The 23532-nt window shown below is 38.2% G+C and overlaps 1 protein-coding gene across 1 annotated transcript in view; it reads left to right on the top strand.

The window, feature by feature from the left end:
- LOC121444812 (copper-transporting ATPase 1-like) overlaps window positions 1-23532 on the top strand; it is a 69145-nt gene that overhangs the window by 26111 nt on the left and 19502 nt on the right. The window contains exons 5-16 of the mRNA XM_041646718.1: window positions 227-390; window positions 3430-3591; window positions 4856-4932; window positions 5356-5575; window positions 6633-6866; window positions 7881-7972; window positions 9474-9601; window positions 11468-11622; window positions 11856-11990; window positions 17485-17679; window positions 19647-19829; window positions 20640-20856. Of these exons, the coding sequence (XP_041502652.1) occupies window positions 227-390; window positions 3430-3591; window positions 4856-4932; window positions 5356-5575; window positions 6633-6866; window positions 7881-7972; window positions 9474-9601; window positions 11468-11622; window positions 11856-11990; window positions 17485-17679; window positions 19647-19829; window positions 20640-20856 (1962 nt within the window). The remainder of the gene's footprint in view (window positions 1-226; window positions 391-3429; window positions 3592-4855; window positions 4933-5355; window positions 5576-6632; window positions 6867-7880; window positions 7973-9473; window positions 9602-11467; window positions 11623-11855; window positions 11991-17484; window positions 17680-19646; window positions 19830-20639; window positions 20857-23532) is intronic.

Below are 23532 nucleotides of genomic sequence, written 5' to 3'. Positions count from 1 at the left end.
ATATATTTTAAACTTTGTAGAATAAGTTTAAGAAACTAAGGCCTCCTTTGAAAACAGTTTGAAATTGTTTCGGTTTAAGACTTGTATAAAAAATTAAGTAGTAAATTTCTTCAAATTTTCTTTAATACTTTTGCAGTCAACTAAAATATATGAAAAGTAGTTTTAGCATCATTATGTTTTTGGTAAAACTTATTACCTGCATTGTTTTTCTTACTAATGTTTCCAGGAATATATTCTGTACTTGTGGCCCTGATGGCCGGCAAAGCAGAAGTAAGATATAACCCAGCTGTTATTCAACCCCCAATGATAGCAGAGTTTATCCGAGAGCTTGGATTTGGAGCCATGGTGATGGAAAATGCTGATGAAGGGGATGGCGTTTTGGAACTTGTTGTAAGTAGGAACTTTTGTATGTTTAACAGATTTCTAACAGAAACTTGGAGAGGCTTTCAGAGAAAAATTGTTATAGATATAGGTAACTAAAACCTTGGAAAATAGGGCACATAATAAAAATGAAGGAAACTTAAAAATAGAAGGCTTTGACTTAATGGCAGTCTTCAAGCATGGAATGGAATTATTATCTTTTTAAAAACCAAAAAAATAGGTGTGGCTCCTGGCAAGATGACTCAGCCAGTAAAGGTGCTTGCCAATTAGTCTGATGACCAGAGGTTTGTCTTTGTGACCTACATGGTGAAAGGAGACAGCTGACTCTGGAAAGTCATCCTCGTACATTATATGTAAATAAATGCATTAAAAATAGTGGGGTGTGGTTGTGGATGCTCATAATTTCAGCATTTGGGAAGCAGAGAGAGGAGGATTCCTGGAAGTTTGAGGTCAGCCTGCACTACATAGTGAAACATTGTCTCAAGGAAAGGGAAAGGAGGGAAATGAAAGAAAAAGATAAACCAACTTTGTATAAAGTAACTCTAGTGTAAAGAAAAAAAATTGAACCTGATGGGTTTAAAAAAATTAAACAAGAGGACACAAAAAGTTGGGTAGGGTAGGGGGTGTGGATATAGGAAGAATTGTGGGAGATGAGGTTGATATTATCAAAATACATTGTACGAAATTCCCAAAGAACTAATGAAGTAAATAAAAATAAAAATTGAAAAACAAAAGTATATTTATTTTTATTGAAATTAAAGTTATCTGTATACATTATATTCTGATTATGGTTTTCCCTCCCTTGTTTGCTTCCAGATCCTTCCTACCCTTCCAACTCCTTTTTCTCTTAAGAAAACAGACAAGCAAATAGAAAAGGCAAGAATAAAACAAAATGAATGAAAGAACAAAAAACTAATAAAGAGCATGAAAAGGGCATAAACTTGTACACACAGAAACAGACACGCATACATACACACACAAACCCATAAAAACACAAAGTACTAAACCATAATATACTAGAAAAAGATCAGCAAAGTTAAAAAGAAAGTCTAAACAAAGCAATATGAGACAACAAATCTCCAAAACTACTTTTGAGTTTGTTTTGTCTTGGCCATCTACTGCTGGGCATGGGGCCTGCACTTAAGTGGGGTTTGGATACTCGGAGACTCTTGAAGAATCTAGTTTTTTTCTTTGTGAATGGTTGTTAATTGGAAATAGCTTCTTGATTGGGAATGGGAGCTTGTGTCTACTTCCCCTAAATAATGAGACCATTGCATGCTAAGAAATATTTTCCAGGAAGGAGTTTTTTTGCGCTCAGTGAATTCCAGCCATCCAGTCAGGGCAGACATTTTTGCAGGGGCTATTTCCAAGGTCCATCTGATAGGTGAAATGCTCAGTTCTCTGGAAAGGAGGCTCTGAATGAGCTCTTTGTTCTGTGGTGTCCAGTGGATACACTGTTGTTTTTCGTCATCGTTGTGGACTCTTAGTTCCCTCCCACAGAATGGAGAGGAAGAGAAGAGAATACAAGAGATTGTAATGCCACACAGTTTGCTGGTTTTTATCAAAATTCGTGATTTGGTTTTGAATAAATGCTTCCTGGAGATCTACAAGTTGAAAAACAAATTGGTTAAGACAATTTAAAAACCTTTTCTTGCTTTTATGGAGGAATTTTAGAGGCATTTACTTAACTTTTTACTTACTTAAAATATTTTTATTTATACATATGTGTGTGTTTCTGTATATATTGAACATGCCTGCAGGTATCTTCACGAGGCCATTAGAGGATGTCATATTCTTTGGAACTGGAATTACAGGCAGTTGTGTTAACCCATTTGGGTCTTTGGTAAGATCAGCAAGTGCTCTTAACTGTTGAACCATCTCTCTAGCCCTTATTTAGTCAGAAGTTTCTAAGTGGGCTGGCCAGATGGCTTAGCAGGTAAGAACACTGGCTGCTCTTCTAGAGGACCCAGGTTTAAACCTCAGCACCTACATAGGGCTCACAACCATCTGTAACTCTAATCACAGGGTATTTGGCACCTTCTTCTGGCTTGCAAGGGCATCATACACACGTGATGCAAAGATATATGTTGGCAAAACACACCCATACACATAACATAATTTTTAAGTTTTATTTGTATTTGTGTGTGCATGCACTTTAATATATGCCACATGTATTAGGGTGTCCTTGGAAGCCAGAAAAGAGTGAATTTTGTGTTCAGCTAGAGATGCTGCTTCATTAATCCCAGTGAATAAAGTAGAGTAATAAAGTAAGATATCCAGTTTGACCCTCTGGCCTTCATCCATGTGTATGTATTTAGACATATACAGACACACACATACACGCTCGTGCGCATGCACAACTTTCCACACATAAACACATACACATGCACACCGTATACGTACACAACAAAAATAGAATTCTTTTTTCTTTATTAAGTTTTTATCAAGATAAGCTATGACTCACATATACTGAATAACCTACTCTGACAATGTAGCATGTCTTTTAGTATATGTGTAGCTTAGTACAGTTGTCTTCAGACCCAGTTCTTTTTATTAGCCCTGAGAATGCATCAGAGGTAGGGCTAGAGAGATGGCTCAGTGGTTAAGAGCATTGCCTGCTCTTCCAAAGGTCCTGAGTTCAATTCCTGGCAACCACATGGTGGCTCACAACCATCTGTAATGAGGTCTGGTGCCCTCTTCTGGCCTGCAGACACACACACAGACAGATTATTGTAGACATAATAAATAATTTTAAAAAAGAGGTGGCAGAGAGGCTGGCGGAGTTCGAGGCCAGCTTGGTCTACAAGAGCTAGTTCCAGGACAGGAACCAAAAAGCTACGGAGAAACCCTGTCTTGAAAATAAAAAAAAAAAAAAAAGAGGTGGCAGTCCCTCAGAAAAACAAAATTCAAGATTCTAATGATCAAATCAAAATATATTAATTGTACAGATATCCTGTGTTATGATAGTCCTTTTAGTTAGAAGTGCTATCTCCTTTGGAACTGAAGAAAAGGGATAGTTCCAATAACAAAGACTTTGTTTTTAAACAGGTAAGAGGAATGACATGTGCCTCGTGTGTCCATAAAATCGAGTCTACTCTCACAAAACACAAAGGGATCTTCTACTGCTCTGTGGCCTTGGCAACCAACAAAGCACATATTAAATATGATCCAGAAATTATGGGTCCCAGAGATATTATCCATACCATTGAAGTAAGTGCCGTGACTTTGCTTTTCTGTCTTACCTTTCCAGCCAATACTTCCTGGAATCACATCTGGTTTATATTTATATTAGATATAGACAATGAAAAGACTCTGACCCCTTTGACTATTTCACATTAGAACATTAGTGTAAGTGTGTCTGATTTTGTCCCCCACCCACACCATGGCCTTCATCAGGGAAATTTAGACAAAGATACATTTGCATCATTAAATTGTGAGCAGACTTAAGCTGAAACTATCAAAGTATTTAGGAAATGGACATAAAGTATGTTATAATATAAGGAAGACTTAATCACAATGAAATTAGAGCATATGCTAGATGTGTTATGATTTGTTGTTAAAGCAAAACAAAACAAAATAAAACAAAGACACTTTCAAGTTAAAGTTCAACTGCCAAACCCTTTTATTTGTACTAAATTCATCTTGTGTTCTTCAGTATGTCTTAAGCATATGTGTGTGTGTGTGTATAATGCAAAGTTTTAGCGTGCTACGAAGTTGGTGTTCTGATGATTGAAAGCATATTATACTTCAGTTAACACCCTATTCATTTAGGCAGCAATACCATTGACACCTGTGAAGCAGGCATTACTGATTTCCTACCCTAGCCACTCTCAGAAGGTATTCAATAGTGCTACCAAGCTTCAGTTCTGGATTCTCACAGCAGGGCTACCATCTTATTTCAGAAGTGAAACAACTTGAGAACTTACTTGTTGAATCCCATCAACTTGATCCTGATCACTCTGCCCCCAGACTCATTTGCTCTTTTTTAACGTGTTACACTGTTAACAGCTAAAAGATGGCAGCTGTCTCCCTAGCAATTGAAAACATGGTGTCTATAACTGTCTGTGTGTGCGTCTTGGGTGTAGTTCTCTTTTTATACTAGTTGCATTGGGGAAAATGATTTTTATTCATGTTCTTTTTATGATGAAACAAGAATGAAAACTATGTAGGCAAGGCCTTGGTCAATGTATGTAATGTAGTGCTAGCTTTTCTTGCACTGCCGGTGCAAACCTCTATTGCACTTGAGTGAAATTGCTAGTCTGGGAGGAGCAGAATAGACAGTAGCTAAAATCAATGAGCTATTAATTTAGAAACCAAAGTACTCACGGGCAGGAAGCTCTGGACAGCTTTATATTTCTGTTCCCCAGAATGACTTTTACTCAGGAATTGAACTGAATTGTTCTAAGTGGTAACAGCATGGCTTAGAGTATCTCTGCATTGAGTGAAATGACATTTTTCTTATGAATTTCCTTAGAGCTTAGGTTTTGAAGCTTCTTTGGTCAAGAAAGATCGGTCAGCCAGTCACTTAGATCATAAACGAGAAATAAAACAGTAAGTACTTTGGAATTGTTAATACAAAGCATTTCAACTTCTTTTAGAAATTTGACATCCTGTTAGCATGTCAGTTTTGCTATAGCATTTTTTAAGATTTACTTTTTTAAAAAAATATGTATATGTGTGAATGTACACCACATGTATGCAGGATTCTGTGCAGAGGCCAGAAGAGGGCATGGGGCCTGTTGGTACAGGAATTACAGGTGCTCGTGAGCTGACTTGGGTACTGGAAACTGAATTTTGGTCCTCTGCAAGAGCAATAGGAGCTCTTAACTGCTGAGCTGTTTCTGCAGCCCCATGATACCATTCTTACACTGGGTGAGATGGTTACAATCTGGGTTTCTCTGTAGTACATAGAATATTTAACTTTTAGGTACTCACCAAAATGTGCTTTTTTTCTTTAAATGTTTCCCATATAAGATGGAAAAGGTCGTTCCTTGTGAGCCTGTTTTTCTGTATCCCTGTAATGGGGCTGATGATATATATGATGGTTGTGGATCACCACCCTGCAACTTTTCACCATAATCAGAATATGAGTAATGAAGAAAGGATCCATTCCCCTATGTTCCTGGAGCATCAGATCCTGCCAGGACTGTCCATTATGAATTTGCTGTCTCTTTTATTGTGTCTACCTGTACAGGCAAGTGACATTAGCAAGTATATTTGTTGATAAAGAAAAAAAAAACCAAAATGTGGTAGGCACTGTTATTATCTGTGGTTAAATATATCATGGCCAGAAGTTGATCATTTTATGCTGGGTACTTTAAAATAATTAAGATAGCTAATATACTCCATTTAATCCCTGAGGATATTATTTCATAATAAAGTGGAGAAAAAGTTTGATTTTTAAAAACTGGATATTCCTGTCTGCTGTCATATATAACTTTATAGTTCTTTCTGACTCTTTAGTTATTTGCTTTTTATACTTTTCTACTCATATTTTGAGATAAATTTTTACTATAAAAAGTTATACTACCATTTAATAAGTTCTTTCTCTTTATTTGATCCCCATTAAAGGTTTAAAAGTGAGGGATGGGGTGTAGTTCAGTGGTAGATTACAAAGAACCCCAGGTTCAATCTCAGCACCACCAAAAACCCCAAAGCAAAACAAAAGGCAATAGTGCTAGCAACTAATTAATACCAATTGCACTAATGAAAGACAAGCTCTCCTGTTATACTTCCCAGCAGAACCCACGGCTTGTGATTGACTTTTGGAAAGGGGCTAAGTGTTATATATTTACAAAAGCCATCTCCAAAGTCTATAAATTTGTTTCCTAGTTTACTTGTTTAGCCTCAGAAAGTAAATTCAATAGCTATTTGTCTTTCCTTATGGGAGGAAGTAGCCTCTGGTCTGTAGAGGATGTTCCTAGTGTCTTGCACAGCAATTTGAAGCTCTTCGTTTGCACATAACTCTGCTAAAATGCAAACTTGCTTCAGCTCAAAATTTCCCCTTTACAGCCAGGTGTGGTGGTACCTGCCTATAATCCTAGGAGTTGGGAAACAGACAAGGAAGTTCTTGTCAAGTTCCAGGCCAACCTGAGATACCTGTGAGGCTCTATAACAACAAACAAAAAAATTCTCCTAGTGTTTATGGATTAGTTGAAAGGCAAAGGATGTAAACATTGATGCTTTATGCTAAGTTTATTTAGGTATACATATGTCTTTCAGTGTCTAAGGAAATCACTCTTCTATTACAGTTTTGTGGAGGCTGGTACTTCTACATTCAGGCTTACAAAGCGCTGAAGCATAAGACAGCAAATATGGATGTGTTGATTGTGCTGGCAACTACCATCGCATTTGCCTACTCTCTGGTTATTCTTCTAGTCGCAATGTATGAGAGAGCTGAAGTGAACCCTATTACCTTCTTTGATACGCCTCCTATGCTGTTTGTGTTTATTGCCCTAGGTCGGTGGCTGGAACATATAGCAAAGGTAAAGTAAGGAAGCTGTCATTTGTGAAAATATTGGATCAGTCAAAGACCTTAATATTGTCTAGACAGCTTATTAGAAATATGTATTGACTTATACAGTTAATGATTTTTGTTTTATCAGTATCTTCAGGAAACGTATCAAATTTATATTACTGCCAAGAATAGTATACCCATAGTACTTTATGAGAGACATTTGAGAAGTACTTATATATCATATCAGATTATTAACTGAGAATTGATTTGGTCATGTGGCTTAAACTGATGTCAAAGTCTATCTGTGCTCCCATGCTGAGATAAAAGTCAGTTTTAACCCTGTTCCCTGGAACTTTATGTTTAGTAGAATAGAAAGCACTGTACGCTTTTTCCCTGACTACAGTCTAGGCAATCACTTCCTATTTCTGTCAAGTCACTGTGCTCTCATTTACTAAACCAGTCTAGTTTTCTTTTCAATTACGTTTTTTCCTTAAATTTTTGTTTTAGATAATCCTACACTGAACATATTCATGTCTAATAGTCATCTCTTCTGAGCTGATTACCTTAGGAGTAAAAAAAGGGTATGATTGAGGTATTAAAGGGCATATATCTTTTTCATGGTCTCATGCTATAAGCTGTGGGATATTTTGCCAGAGAGAGTTTGTCAGCACAGTGGTTTTGACCACAGCATCCTCAGCATTGCATCTTATCTAAGTCCTTCTAAGATACTAGATGTTAATTATAAGGTGGCTTTAGTTTGTGTTTCTGACTAAACATTCCCCCTATATTGAGTATATTCCCTCTTGAAGGATCTTTTGCTCATGTATGAATTAGATTCCTGATATTTTTCTAATAATTGTATTTCTTCATAAAATATAGTTAGTACTTTTTAAATGCTTTTTGTAAGATATTCATATTCCAGTGTAAACTTTTTTCTGATCAAATGTTTTCTTAAGCTGATGTTTGAATGAATGTTAAAGATTATAACTTTATGGTTTGAGCATTTTCTTTCTTAGTATCATTATTGTGTTTTAACTTATAGGGCAAAACCTCAGAAGCTCTTGCAAAGCTAATTTCACTACAAGCAACAGAAGCAACTATTGTAACTCTTAACTCTGAAAATCTCCTCCTGAGGTATTTATCTTCATTTCCTTTTGTAAATTGTTTTAAACATTTTATTCATTAATTTTACTGTGGTGAGTACACACATGCCATGGCACATGTGTGGAAGTCAGAGAACAGCTTGTGGGAGTTTCCTCCTTCCATGTGGACCCTAGGGATAGCACTCTGGTTGTTAGGCTTGGCAGCAAGCACTCTTACCTGCTGAGCTAGCCTACTGTATTTTGAGCTGTATCCAGAAGTAAGGAATGTTATAACCCCACATAATCTACCTCTTAGATTTAGCAGTTATCCCCATTTTATTTTTTCCCCCATTTTATTATACTTTACTTCTGGCTGTTTCAACTTTCTTTCTGTAGTCGCAATAGGAAATAAATCCCACTGATGTAGTTTTAGTGGTAAATTTTCTACACTATTTCTTTATAAAAGGACGTATTCAGGCAATGTGTGTTGGTATATACCTGTAATCCCAACATTCTGGAAGATGAAGCAGGGAGAACAGGGGGAATCATGTCTTCTTCTTTTTTGTTTTTTGTTTTTTTGTTTTGCTGAGACAGGTTTTCTCTGTAAAACAGTCTGGGCTGTCCTAGAACTTACTCTGTAGACCAGGCTGGCCTTGAATTCACAGAGCTCTATCTGCCTCTGCCTCCCAAGTGCTGGGATTAAAGGCATGCACAACCACCACATGGCCTATTTTTTTCTTTTAGGATTTATTTATTTTTAAGTGCATTGGTGTTTTGCCTGCATGTATGTCTGTATGAAGGTGTCAGGTTCCCTGGAACTGAAGTTACAGACAGTTGTGAGCTGCCATGTGGGTGCTGGGAATTGAACCCAGGTCCTCTGGAAGAACAGCCAGTGCTCTTAACCACTGAGCCACATCTTCATCCCCCTGATCATAGCTTTGAGAGTACTTAGGCCAATCTCTTAGCATCCCTATATTTTGATCTAAGGTCTTGCTTTGTGGCTCTGGCTCCAGGATTTTTTCTGGTATTAGGAAACAGCATGAGGTCATTTAGTATGCCAAGTAAGTGCTCTGCTACTGAGTACTTACTTTATTTTTTTTTCTCTTAGTAATTCCTCCTTTGATTGAAGGAGGAAGTAAGTAAATAAGGAATGAAGGAGCTGTTCTATTTAAAAAGAAACATAAGATACCTGACGGCAGTTATGTATAACTACTGAGGGTCTCAACTAACACAGACTGCTCTTGAACTTACTGTATATAGCCCAGGATGACTTTGAACTCATAAATCCTCCTGCCTCCACTTCCCAAAAGCTAGATTACTTATTCAATGACTATAGAATAAATATTTAGAATGTCTGCTTTGAGCCAAGACTTTGTTCATTAGTACCAGTGAGCAAAACTAATACAGATAGTTATTGCTAGTATAAATATTGGTTCTAGGTTCTGTTGATAGTAATTATGGAGCTATAAGCTTGGCTGATCTCCAAATTGTATGTGTGGCAGTTAGACCAAGAAACAGATGCCATGACGCTTTTTGTTTTAATTTGTATGCAGTGAAGAACAAGTAGATGTGGAACTTGTACAGCGTGGAGATATAATTAAGGTGGTTCCAGGAGGCAAATTTCCAGTGGATGGCCGTGTTATTGAAGGACATTCTATGGTAGATGAGTCCCTCATCACAGGTACGTTCTGTCAGAGGATCATGGCATGAAAACAATGTGAATCCAAAGTGATCATGAAAAGCAGACACTAAAGCAGAACCAATACATGTATAAATCATGAGCAAAGAATATGAGTTCTTTAAAGAATGCCTTCAATTTCCTCAGGTTTACTATATTTTTAGGTACATTGTTGAAAACTAAACATTGAAGTTTTTTTTTTTAAATTTTCAAAACTTAAAATGGCAAGGCGTTGAAGTGATACAATTATGATGGCTTAAAAATGAATGGACATGAATTTACAAACAGAATATAAATATTGTGCATTTGAAAATTGCAAAACACTAATGAAAGAAATTTAAAAACTATATAAGCAAGCATTCTGCTGTAGTATATCCCTATTATTCCAGACACTTAAGACATAAAAGCAGAAAGATCATGTGACCCCAGAAGTTGGAAGCTAGCCTTGGCAACAGAGAAAGTCTAATCTCAATAAACAAAACTGATTTTTTTTAAAAAGTAGAGAAATAGGTAGTATTATTGATTTGTAGTTTCTATACAAAAATACAACAGTCATCTTCAAATTGATCTATAAATTTAACACCATTTCAACCATTATCACAATGGGATCTTAATAGTTGTACAAATGGTGATTTTATCATTTACAAGGCAAACAGAAGACTTAAAATTGTTTTTAAAATATCAATTTTAAAAATAATTATGAGCCTGTCATCAGAGATAGGCTCATAATTCCAACACTTGGGTAGCAGAGGCAGGAGAAACAAAAGAAGAAAATTATTGTGCTTCTTAGCTAGGAAATTAACCAACTGCCTGGGAATAGGAAACTAAAAAAAATGTCAATACCCAGATTTAAGGGGATGTGAGAAATCAGTGGGTAGAATAAAAACAAAATATAATGAAAATAGCACAACTAAACCCATTTATTTATGTGCTAGGCAAAATACAATTTAAAGGAAAAAAGAATATGATATTTTGCAATTGCAAGTAGTATAATTTATCTAAATTGATATTTTAAAAATAATTTGAAGATTCTTTTTTTTAAAGATGTATTGATTTTTATTTTATTCATATGAGTATTCAGTTTGCTGGTAATTGGACTGCTGAGCCATCATTCTATCACCCACACTGAAGATTCCTAAGGACTATAGTGCACAAGGATAAAGTTATTCAGTGTCTTGTAGAACCAGGTTGATTTGGGCAAATTTCCCAGGGCAGATAAATATTCTGTTTTCATGCCTTAGCAGCTGATGTAGTCACAGGTAGGCCAGAGCCCTAAGTTTTCCACATCAGGGCAGCTTGAAGAAAGCAGGACTGTGAAGATGTTTAGAAATCTTGGCCAACAGAGTCCAGTGTGGATCCAAATCAAAATAACAGCTCTCCTGCATCTGGTAGTCCTAGCAGAGGCTGAGTTTATTAATTCCTGACTCTGTTTCACAGTGGTATGCTATTGCAGTTTGGATGAGAAGTTTTAATTCTATATCTTAGGCTATGTACCATAATTTAGTGACACTGACCCTGGCCTACTAAGCAGTAGTAGCAGCACCCTACTCCCATCCGCTGTTACAGAGAACAACATGCTCCCACATTTTGAAATGCCCTTTGAGAACTTCTGATCTAGCAGTAGAATGAAGCGCCTAAAGTATTTGTCAACAAGTGCTAACATGGTCAGCCTTTCCAGTTCAAAGTCTATATCCCTATGTTTGACCTAAAACTGACATGAGGAAGAAGGAAGGATGACTTTTACCTTTGCAAGTGTCCAGATTCTAGTTCTAGAGGAATGTGTTTTCTAGGTGTTTGTTGACAGTGAATGAACAAGCGTCTTTCAAGGATAGTAATCATTTTTGTTCTCTGATTTTTTTCTTCCTTCAGGGGAGGCAATGCCTGTGGCTAAGAAACCTGGCAGCACGGTGATCGCAGGTTCCATTAACCAGAATGGATCCCTCCTTATCCAAGCTACCCATGTTGGAGCAGACACAACCCTTTCTCAGATTGTCAAACTTGTAGAGGAGGCACAAACATCAAAGGTAACCTAGTCCTTAGGAGAAGCAGAAGGTGTTTTCTTTAAAGCTTTCTAGTATGAATCTTGATGTGTATTTTCTTTTGACCTAGTTATATTCATGTGGAATTTATTAAAATATTTCTGTTTATGTTAACTCCCAAATCTATCCTGTATTCAGTATTAGAAAAAAGACTTCAAGATACTTATTATTATTATTATTATTATTATTATTATTATTATTATTATTCTGAATTCTAGGCCCCTATCCAGCAGTTTGCAGACCAACTCAGTGGCTACTTTGTTCCTTTTATCGTCTTGATTTCCATTGCTACCCTCTTGGTATGGATTATAATTGGATTTCAAAATTTTGAAATTGTGGAAACCTACTTTCCCGTAAGTGACTTGCAACAACTCTTGACTACGTACAAAACACTTTGTGAATCTTTTGTAGAGTTAATTAAAAATAATTTTGAGAAGCTGGAGAAATGGCTTAGTGGTAAATACTGCTCTTGCAGAAGGCCCAAGTTATATTCCCAGCAGCTATGTTGAGCAAATCACACCCATCTGTAACTCCAGCTACAGCAGAATGTGAGGCCTCTGGCTTCTGAAAATACCTGCACTCATCCTCACATAACCAGACACAGATACAGATACATAAGAAAAATAAAAAAAAATGATTTTTGAGCCAGGTGTAATGGTGCATGCCTTAAATCTTAGTATTCAGGAGGCAGGGTTGGGTAGATCTCTGTGAGTACCAACCCAGTCAGGTATGAACAATGAAAACTTGTCTCAAAACAAACACACAAACTTTGGAAATGAGCAGTATTGGCTGAGAGTGTAGGTGTAGAATTCTGCCCAGCATTTGTTAAGCCCTGAGTTTATCCTCAGTATTAAAAGCAAGGAGGGAGGGAAGAAGGGAAGAAAGGAAGAAAGAAAAAGAAATGAAGAAGAGAATGGAAAAGAAAATACAAACCTAAAGAAGAAATTCCCAGTGTAACAGTCACTCCTTGTACTTTGGGAATTTATTTTAAGAGCCCCAGTGGAGGTCAGAAACCACCGCTACTACCTAACATTGTTTGTGCCACCATTGGCCCCCTATATAAACACTTAAATACAGATTGAATGCTTTTTCTTAGCTAAGCGTTGTCATGACCTGTGTAGTTTTGAGGTATGACAGCAAAACCAGGACAATTTTCCGTTTTGTCCTTTACATTGTTGTGAATAAAAGATTTGTTGTTATTGTAGATCTTAGTAAGCTTAGCATATTTTTTTCTATCTGTGTAATCAAGAACTTTCTTCCTTTTCCTTAGAAGCAGCATGTATGTCATCTCTCTGTCATAGCTGAATTGCCATCATGACACTTTTACACTTTGGGAACCCAATTTAATAAAACAGGTTCTACACAAGTGCTACAGTGTTTCAGTAACTATTCAATAACCAGGAGACAGCTAGTAGGTTGCTAATGGCAGATACTATTTATATAATGTGGGTATGCTGTTCACGTAGGACAGAATAAATCTTCAGTGTGCTTATTAGAATTTTTTTTTTTTTTTTGTGTGTGTGTGTGTGTGTGTGTGTGTGTGTGTGTGTGTTTAGCATTTTTTGGGACAGGCTCTCAATCTTGTAGCCCTTGACTGGTTTGAATTTCTCTGTGTAGACCAGCTAGCCTTGAACTTCGGCCTGTCTCTATGTCCTCAGTGCTGGAACTAAAAGTGTAAGCCAACATACCTAGCTGGTAGTGACATTTTATAATGCTCATTTTGGGTAGATTGTGAAGGTTAAGTAAAATAACATACATTTGTGTGTATATGACACAGAGTCTCAAGGCCTTGAACTTGTGATACCAGGGATAACCTTGAACTCCTGCTTCTCCTGCCCCCACCTCCCAGTGTTGATATTACAGATGTATACTATCTCACTCACCTAAGATAATGTATTTTAATTAATTAACTAAGTTTTTTGCCTGTGTATATGTCTATAGACCATGTGTGTGATCAGTGCCTGTGGAAGCCAGAAGAGGGTGTTGAATCACTGGAACTGTACTTATAGATGGCTGTGAGCCACTATGTGTGTGCTGGGAGTCTGAGTCAACATGTGGGTGCAGTGACTTGAACATAGGGCCTTGTGAAGAACAGCCAGCACTCTTTTTTTTAACTGAACAAGCACTCATAAAAATATATTTTGAACAGCAAAGAGAAGTTAATAAAGAAAGTGAATTGCATTAGCTTCTTCATTTAAGTCATTTTATACATATAATTATCAAAAAGGTAGTAGGAGGGTTTTTTTTTTGCCTTGCTGGCACAGGTCTATTTTTATTATTATTTCCTCTCAAATAATTTTAATTAGGATTTTATTTCATTGAGCTGTACATTTTTTCTCTTCTTCTCTCCCTACCTCTCCCCTCCCCTTAAACCCTCTCCCATGGTCCCTATGCTTCCAATTTTTACTCAGGAGATCTTGTATTTTTCTACTTCCCATGTAGATTAGATCCATGGATGTCTCTTTGAGGGTCCTCATTGTTGTTTAGGTTCTCTGGGATTCTGATTTGTAGGCTGGGTTTTTTTTTTTTGCTTTATATTTAAAAACTACTTATGAGTGAGGACATGTGATAATTGTCTTTCTGGGTCTGGATTACGGATTACCTCACTCAGTATGATGTTTTCTAGCTACATCCATTTGCCTGCAAATTTCAAGATGTCGTTATTTTTTCTGCTGTGTAGTACTCCATTGTGTAAATGTACCACATTTTCCTTATCCATTCTTCAGTCGAGAGGCATTTAGGTTGTTTACAGGTTCTGGCTATGATAAACAATGCAGCTATGAACATAGTTGAGCACATGTTATTGTGGTACGATTGAGCATCCTTTGGGTATATACCCAAAAGTGGTATTGCTGGGTCTTGAGGAAGGTTGTTTCCTAATTTTCTGAGAAATCGCCACACTGACATCCAAAGGGACTGTAACAGCTTGCATTCCACCAACAATGCAGAAGTGTTCCCTTTACCCCACAACCTCTCCAGCGTAAGTTGTCATCAGTGTTTTTTATCTTGGCCATTCTTACAGGTGTAAGATGGAATCTCAGAGTTGTTTTGATTTGCATTTTTCTGAAGACTAAGGATGTTGAACATTTCCTTAAGTGTCTTTCAGCCATTTTAGATTCCTCTGTTGAGAGTTCTCTGTTTAGGTCTGCACTCCATTTTTTTTTTTTATTGAATTATGGTTCTTTTGATGACCAATTTCTTGAGATCTTTGTATATTTTGGAGGTCAGGCCTCTGTATGAAGTGGGGCTAGTGAAGATCTTTTTCCCATTTTGTAGGCTGTTGTTTTGTCTTGTTGACCATGTCCTTTGCTTTACAGAAGCTTTTCAGTTTCAGGAGGTCCCATTTATTGTTTCTCTTAGTGTCTGTGCTGCTGGGTTATAGTTAGGAAGTAGTCTTTTGTGCTGATGTGTTCAAGTGAACTTCCCACTTTCTCTTCTATGAGGTTCAGTGTGGCTCAGCCAGCACTCTTAACTACTCCAGTCCCCAGAGAATAAGGCAGCTGAGTGAAGCCATGGTGTTAGTGCCTACTCAGCAAGTTATCTGATGCTTTCTAAAGCACTGCTCTGTAACGTAGGAAAGTAGATCTGTGGTGTACCTCGCTTTATTTATTTTACTTAGGCAGTCTTTAATGAAAGTTGTACATGAGATTCCTCTACTGTATCTTCTCAGTGGCTTCTTCCTTTCTCCTTTCTTACTTGTCGAGACTTGGCCCTCCTTTCCCAGGATTTTTTTTTATATACTCTTTGTCCAGCTTTAGCCTGGTGATAACCACTTTGCTGAGGTGTGTGCCCACGTGGATGACCAGTTGTGTCATTAGCCTTTTCTCACTGCACTCATTCATTGTAGATGACATATTTCTTCCTGTACACCTGGACTGCTTGGCCAGTCTGATGGGCTTTATAGTATCCTCAGAGCACAAACTTTGTCATCCTTTTGAATGGGCATAGACAGAACATTATACTTCTGTCTCAGCTTTTTGGAAAGAGGGAAAAACCCTGATGTTCCTCCAAATGTGAGAAAAGATGTGTTGAGATGCCATTTGCCATTCTTGGTCTGTCCTGAAGTCATAAAGGGATTGAATTTCATTTTGGTGGCTTTTGATAAAGTGATCCCTCACTTTAGATATATAAACTTCTGTTTTTGTCAGTTGCAAAGTAGGAATAATAATGCCTAAATTAAAAGATTTGGCCAGGCAGTGGTGGCGCATGCCTTTAATCCCAGCACTAGATAGGCAGAGGCAGGCTGATCTCTGTGAGTTCGAGACCATCCTGGTCTACAAGAGCTAGTTCCAGGACAGACTCCAAAGCTACAGAGAAACCCTGTCTCGAAAAACAAACAAACAAACAAACAAAAAAGATTTGGAGTCACATATGTGAGAGTACACAATATATGTGAAAACATTCATATTTGGTGTATATGAAAGTCTAAGGCTACCCCTCCTCCCACCCTTCTCCCCCTCCTCCCACCCTTCTACCCCTCCCCCCACTCCTCTCCCCCTCCCTCTCCAGTCCACAGAGCAGTCCAGGTTCCCTGCCCTGTGGTAAGTCCTAGGTCCTCCCCCCTCCGTCCATATCTAGGAAGGTGAACATCCAAACTGGCTAGGCTTCCACAAAGCCAGCACATTAAGTAGGATCAAAACCCTGTGCCATTGTCCTTGGCCTCTCATCAGCCCTCATTGTTCGCCATGTTCAGAGAGTCCGGTTTTATCCCATGCTTTTTCGGTCACAGTCCAGCTGGCCTTGGTGAGCTCCCAGTAGATCAGCTCCACTGTCTCAGTGGGTGGGTGCACGCCTCGTGGTCCCGACTTCTTTGCTCATGTGAGGAGGGGGAGGGAAATGGGAGGCTGGGAGGAGGTGGAAACTTGTTTTTTGTTTATGTTTTTTTTCTTCTTTTCTTAATAAAAAAAATTATTAAAAAATAAAAAAAAATAAAAAAAAAGAAAGTCTAAGGCTAGATATTTATAGAAATACCTTCTAACTTTCTCTTTTAAAATATTTTTAAAGACTTACCTTTTATTATGCATAAATGTATGTGTCTGTGTGTGGAAACATGCATGTGATTGCAAGTGGCCATGGAGACCAAAAGAGTGGTCAAAGCCCTTGAAGCTGGAGTTAGAGGCAGTTGTAAGTTACCACATATAGGTACTGGGAACTGAACTTGGGTCTTCTTCAAGAGTAGTAAGTGCTCCTAACCACTAAGCCATCTCATCAGCCTCCTTAAACATTTTTAATCTTTATTTCACTTACTCTGTGTGTGTGTGTGGGGGGGGTATGTGAATGTTGGAACATGTGTGCCCCTGTGTCTAGGAGGATAGAAAACAGCTTTGAAGAGCTTGTTTCCCCTCGAATTTCTTGGAATTGGACTGAAGTTGTGAAGCCTGCATAGCAAGCACTTTTGTCTGCTGAGCTCTCTTGCTGGCTCCAACCTTTGTTCCCTAAAATGAATATTTAAGTTATTGTCTTTAAAATTTTGTATTAACGTCCAAACTATGACCTCAGTATCAGAGAGTCAGAATTTGTTCAAGGCCAAATTTGTTGAGAATTATGTTGCTAATTAATGTTGCTTCTAGAAATGGAAAAAATTGTGGAGTTCTGTGTTCCTTATTTTTCTCCATAGTTAGTAACTCTGGAATTAAATTATGAGTTCAAGACTATGACTTGTTAAACAGTTTTCATGTTTATAAATGAAAAAGGTGTTCATTATTAATAAGAAAAATATATATTGGCAGCTAGGTAGGATGTGTGATTTTGACACTGTTTTTATTTAAACAGGGTTGAGCTTTGTTTCTTTTATTTTCACAGCTCTAACTGTAAATGAATAACCAAATTTCATGTCTTCTTCTAAAGGGCTACAATAGGAGCATCTCACGAACAGAAACCATAATACGCTTTGCTTTCCAAGCCTCTATCACAGTTCTGTGTATCGCATGTCCCTGCTCACTGGGACTAGCTACTCCAACTGCTGTAATGGTGGGCACAGGAGTAGGTGCTCAGAATGGGATACTTATCAAAGGTGGGGAGCCCCTGGAGATGGCTCATAAGGTAAGAGTCTCCAGAACTAAGAATTGCACTATCCAAATTTACACTCGCAGCCTTAGTTCTTTGCATGTGGTTCCTAGGCTGAGCTCTTCTGGGATTACCCTGAGGGTTGAAGTACAAAAGCTGTGATGTTGGTTCTTCTTCAGATTGGCCTTAGTTATTTAAGATCTCTACTAATACTCCCTCAGCCATTTCCTCACAGCAGACTCGAATGGAGAACCTGTAGTTCAAACCCATCTCAGATTACACCCGTCTTCAGTACTTGTCTGGGAAAATTTGCCAGGGTTCTGACCTATTTGTATCTGACTCCACCTTATGGGTGCTGCACCTGCAATGGCAGTGCCTTTTCTGCCACCAGCTGGCAGTTTGCAGTTATGACTTCAATTAAAGATGTGCTCTCACTAATACAATCTTATTTCAGTGATATAAAACATATATAGATACATGGATACATAGTACATGGCTAAGAATAAATCTGAAACCTTGAATAGCTAACACACACACATATGTATTATATATTGGGACATTTTAAAATACTTATGGGTGTATTACCTGCATTGTGTTCATATACCACATGCATGCAGAGGTTAGAAGATGGTGCTGGATCCCCCTAGGACTGAAGTATTAAACAGTTGTGAGCTGCCATGTGGGTGTTTGGAACCAAACCTGGGTCCTCTGGAAGAGCAGCCAGTACTTTTAACCATTGAGCCCTCTCTTCAACCCTGAGGAACTTTTAAAAGATTAGTTTTTATTTTTATTCATGTGTATGGGTACCCGTGGGGCCAGAAGGTCAGATCCCCTAGAACTAGAGTTACAGGTTGTTGTGAGCTGCCCAGCATGGGTGCTGGGAACTGAACTGGGGCCCTCTGCAAGAACACAAGTGCTTTTAACCACTGAGTTACCTCTCCAGTTCCCAGGCTTGTAATATTTATGGAAATAAATTGGCATAATTTCAAACCTAAACATCAGGGTTCCCTTTTTGCAACTGTTGTGCACCTATCTGAAGAACAAGGACATTTCCTTATGTGAGCACAGTGCATTTATCAAAATCAAGAAAGGAATATTGACAATGCTACTGTCTAATCTGTAATTTCATGTTCTTTTTTCCTGTTGTTTCTATGATGACCTTTATCGCAATTTTTCTCTTGTTTAGGATGATGCTTTGAATATTATTCTTATCTTTTTAAATCAGTTCATTGGGCTGCTCAGTCTTCAAGGTTCTCATTCTGAGTTTATAATGAAGTGAGCCTGCTCTCCAAATTCTTCCCTTTTCCTATGTGGTCTAACTTTCTCAAACTGCTTCCCTGAGCTTCCTCTTAACATCCCAAGTTCTTAACCAAAACCTAGTCAAGGCAAGCAACCCAGCTGGGTTACCTTCACCCTAACGTTTACATTTTCTGTTAGTCATCTGCTGTTTACCCAGATTTCTCTAATAGAACTATAATTCATTAGTATCGAAAGCCCTTGTGTTTTCCCCAGAGATGCCAGTGGTATTTCTTACCCATCAACAGCAACCCATATCTCTAATTGTTTGACATAAATTCACAGATATTTAACAAGATTAAAACTGAACTGTTGGGTAGGGAAGTTGGTTGCTACAAGACCAACTTAGTGTGTTCACGCAAAGATGATCAGTTGATGAAGTTATGAAGCCAAAGGACAGTTTATTAAGAAATGAAGTAGCAGTCTGTTAAAAAAATAAACCTGGGGGCTGGAGAGATGGCTCAGAGGTTAAGAGCATTGCCTGCTCTTCCAGGGGTCCTGAGTTCAGTTCCCAGCAACCACATGGTGGCTCACAACCATCTGTAATGAGGTCTAGTGCCCTCTTCTGGCCTGCAGGCATACACACAGACAGAATATTGTATACATAATAAATAAATATTTAAAAAAAAACAAAAAAAATAAACCTGTTTCTCATTCCTGGGAGGATGATGTCATGTGGATGCATTGTATTTTTAACTTTTCTCCAGGTAAAGGTAGTGGTATTTGATAAGACTGGAACTATTACCCATGGAACCCCAGTAGTGAATCAAGTAAAGGTTCTAGTGGAAAGTAACAGAATACCACGCAATAAGATCCTGGCCATTGTGGGCACTGCGGAAAGTAACAGCGAACACCCTTTAGGAGCAGCTGTAACCAAGTACTGCAAGCAGGTACAATTTTATATTTCATATTCATGTTGGTATCTCATATAAAAATGATGCAGACCAAATCTGGACTGGCTTTTGACTATAATTTTTGTATATATTGAGTATGGGGATAAAGAGAATTGTATTTTCTTATTTAATTGAATATATTGGGGCTGGAATATAGCTCAGCTGGTACAGTGCTTGCCTAGATGCTTGAGGTCCAGGGTTTGATCCCCAGCACCTATAAAGTGAGCATGTTGGCTCATGATTTTAATCTGAGAATTTAGGAGGTAGAGGCAAGAGGTCAGAAGTTCAAGGTCATCTTCATTACTGGTAAGTTTGAGACTAGCGTAGACTGTATAAGACTTTGTCTCAAACATTATTGATTATGCCCTAGTTTTTACACATAGACAACTGTAAACATAACAAAAGAAATGAACCCCTCTTTGATATAAAACATCAAAATATAAGTAATATGTATTAGTCGGACAGTTATGGCACACACCTTTAATCCCAGCACTGGGGAGGCAGACAGATGGATTTTTGTGATTTCCAGGCCAGTCTGATCTACTGAGCTCGTTCCAGGACAGCAAGCGCTACACAAAGAAACCCTGTCTCAACCCCCACCCCAATAAAATCTGTCAGTGCAATTTCTAGATCAAAGAGTGCTTAAAGTTTCATTTTTCATGGCTATTACTAACATCAGTTTGTACCTGCACCCAGAGTTTTGAGTGCCTGTCTTCTCATACACTTACCATCGCTATTCTTCTAATTAAAAGTTATTATACCATTTATTTATTTGTTTACTTATTTATTGTATTTTGTTTTTGTTAGGAGCTGAACACTGAAACTTTGGGTACCTGCACAGATTTCCAGGTTGTACCAGGCTGTGGTATTAGCTGTAAAGTTACCAATATTGAAGGTTTGCTACATAAGAATAACTTGAAGATAGAAGAAAATAACATTAAAAATGCATCCCTAGTTCAAATTGATGGAATTAATGAACAGTCATCAACTTCATCTTCTATGATTATTGATGCTCATCTTTCAAGTAAGCTAATTTATTTATAGTAGTTTGTAGTTTTTTTTAGCTGGAAATTTTCTTATTCTTTTTTTTTAAATAAAAATAGATTGTTCTTTCATGCAGTACATCCTGACCACAATTTCCCCTCCCTCCACTCATTCCATCTGCCCCTACCTCCCTTTTACCCTGGATTGACAACCCCTCCAACTCCCATCAAAAAGGAGCAGGCCTCGAGGAGCAACAACCAAACACAACAAAATAAAATACAATAAAACAAGGCAAAAATCCTCACACCAAAGCCAGACAAGGCTACCTAACAGGAGGAAGAGCCCTAAGAGCAGGCAAGAGTCAGAGACATGCCCACTCCCCTAGTGAGGAGTCCTACAAAAACACCAAGCTAACAGCCGTAACATAAACAGAGAACTTGGTACTGGCTCATGCAAGCCCTGTGCTTGGTACTGCAGTTTCTGTAAGCCTATATGAGCCCTGCTTAGTTGATTTAGTGGGCAGTGTTCTCCTGGTATCTTCTATCCCCTCTGACTCCTACAGTCATTCTGCTGCATAACCCCCTCCCCACCATGGGATTCCCCAAGCTTTAAAGGAAGGGACCTAGTGAAGACCTCCAATTTAGACTCTGGCCCTGCATAATGTCTGGCTGTAGGTCTCTGCATCCACTCCCTTCTGCTGCTGGAGGAAACCTCTCTGACGGTCAGACAAGGCAATGATCTATGAGTATAACAGACTATTATTAGGAATTATTTTATTGATTTTTTTAGATTAATCATGATGGGTTCTAGCCTAGGTCTCTGGGCTATCCAATTTCCTGTTCCTGGCCATCCAAGCAGTATTTTTTGTGGGTTCCTGCTCATGGAGTGGGCCTCAAGTTAAACAAGACATTAGCATATTATGCAAGCAGGATAGATTGTAGGTCAAAGGTTTTGTGTCTGGGTTGTTGTCCACATTTCTCTTTGGTAGCCTACAGAGTACCTTCCTGCATCAAAGAGACTGGGACATAGGAGTAAGGGCTCCATGCAGGCACCAGCTTGACTTCTATGTGTTCAGTGAGCTGTGTGGATATTGTCCTTGGCAATGGGGCCCTGCTGTCAGTTTGCAGAGAGCAACCCTCTGTCCTTGAATTTTACTGTGTTGTTTAGGGATCTCCAAGGCACCCATTTAGCCAACAACTCAATCAAATGGAACCCAGTCCAACCATTGGAAGCCTTGCCTAGCTACAAGAGATAGCTAGTTAAGATTCCATATCCTCTATTGCTAGAATTCTCACTAGAATCACTAAGATTCTGGAAGTTTCCACTACACTAGATTTCCACAGGACACTCCAGCTGCTCCCAAACTCTAGCCATCTCTCACCAGCACCTGATCCTTCCCACTCCCTTCCCCACCTGCTGCCAGCTCACCTGCAAAATCTATTCTATTTCCCTTTCCCAAGGAGATCCATGTGTTCTGCCTAGATGCCTCCCCCATACTAACCTCTCTGGGACTACGGATTGTAGCTTGATTATCATTTACTTAACAGCTAATATCCACTTATAAGTGAATATGTATCATATTTGTCTTTCTGGGTCTGGGTTATCTCACTCAGGATGATTTTTTTCTAGTTTCATCCATTTGCAAATTTCATGGTATCATTTTTTAACAGCTAAGTAATAATGGTCCATTTTGTAAATGTAGCACATTTTGTTTATACATTCTTTTGTTGAGGAACATATAGGTTGGTTCCGGTTTCTGGCTATTATGAATAAAGAAAGCCATAATATAGTTGAACAAGTGTCCTTTGGGTATATTCCCAAGAGTTAGGTATAGCTGGGTCTTGAGGTAGATCGAATCCCAATTTTCTGAGGAACCGCCATATTGATTTCCATAGTGGCTGTACAAGTTTGCATGCCTACCAGCAATGGAGGAGTGTTCCCCTTGTTCCACATCCTTAACAACCTGTGCTGCCACTTGTGTTATTGATCTTAGCCATTCTAATAGGTTTAAGATGGAATCTCAAAGTAGTTTTTATTTACATTTCCCTGCCTAATGGCTAAGGATGTTGAACATTTCTTTAAGTGATTCTCAGCCATTTGAGATTCGCTATTGAAATTCTCTGTTTAAATCTGTTTCCCATCTTTTAATTGGATTATTATTTTTTTGATACTCAGTTTCTTGAGTTCTTTTTATATTTTGGGTATTAGTTCTCTGTCAGATGTGAAGTTGGCGAGAATCATTTCCCATTATTTATGCTGCCACTCGTGATGGTGTCCTTAGCCTTACAGAAGTTTTGCAGTTTCATGAGGTCCCATTTATTATTAATTGTTGATGTCAGTTCCTGTGCTATGTGCTATTGGTGTTCTGTTCAGGAAGTTGTTTCCTGTGCCAGTGTATTCAGGGCTATTCCTCACTTTTTCTTCTCTCAGGTTCAGTGTGTCTGATTTTATGTTGAGGTCTTTGATGCACTTGGACATGAATTTTGTGCAGGGTGATAATTGTGGATCTAATTGCATTCTTCTACATGCAGACACCAGTTTGAACAGCACCATTTGTTGAAGATGCTTTCTTTTTTTCAAGTCTATATTTCTGGCTTATTTACAAAAAAAAAATCAGGTGTCCATAGGCATGTGCATTTATGTCTGGGTCTTAAGTTTGATTTCATTGATCAACGTGTTTCATGTCTTTTGTTTTTTTGCTAATACCATGTGGTTT

The sequence above is a fragment of the Microtus oregoni genome, unplaced genomic scaffold, assembly GCF_018167655.1.
Source record: "Microtus oregoni isolate MIOR12 unplaced genomic scaffold, Mior012 000142F_ref0000161, whole genome shotgun sequence".
Classification (NCBI taxonomy): Eukaryota; Metazoa; Chordata; class Mammalia; order Rodentia; family Cricetidae; genus Microtus; species Microtus oregoni.
The sequence above is the reverse complement of the archived record's forward strand: the minus strand, read 5'-3'. Positions and strand labels throughout refer to the sequence as shown.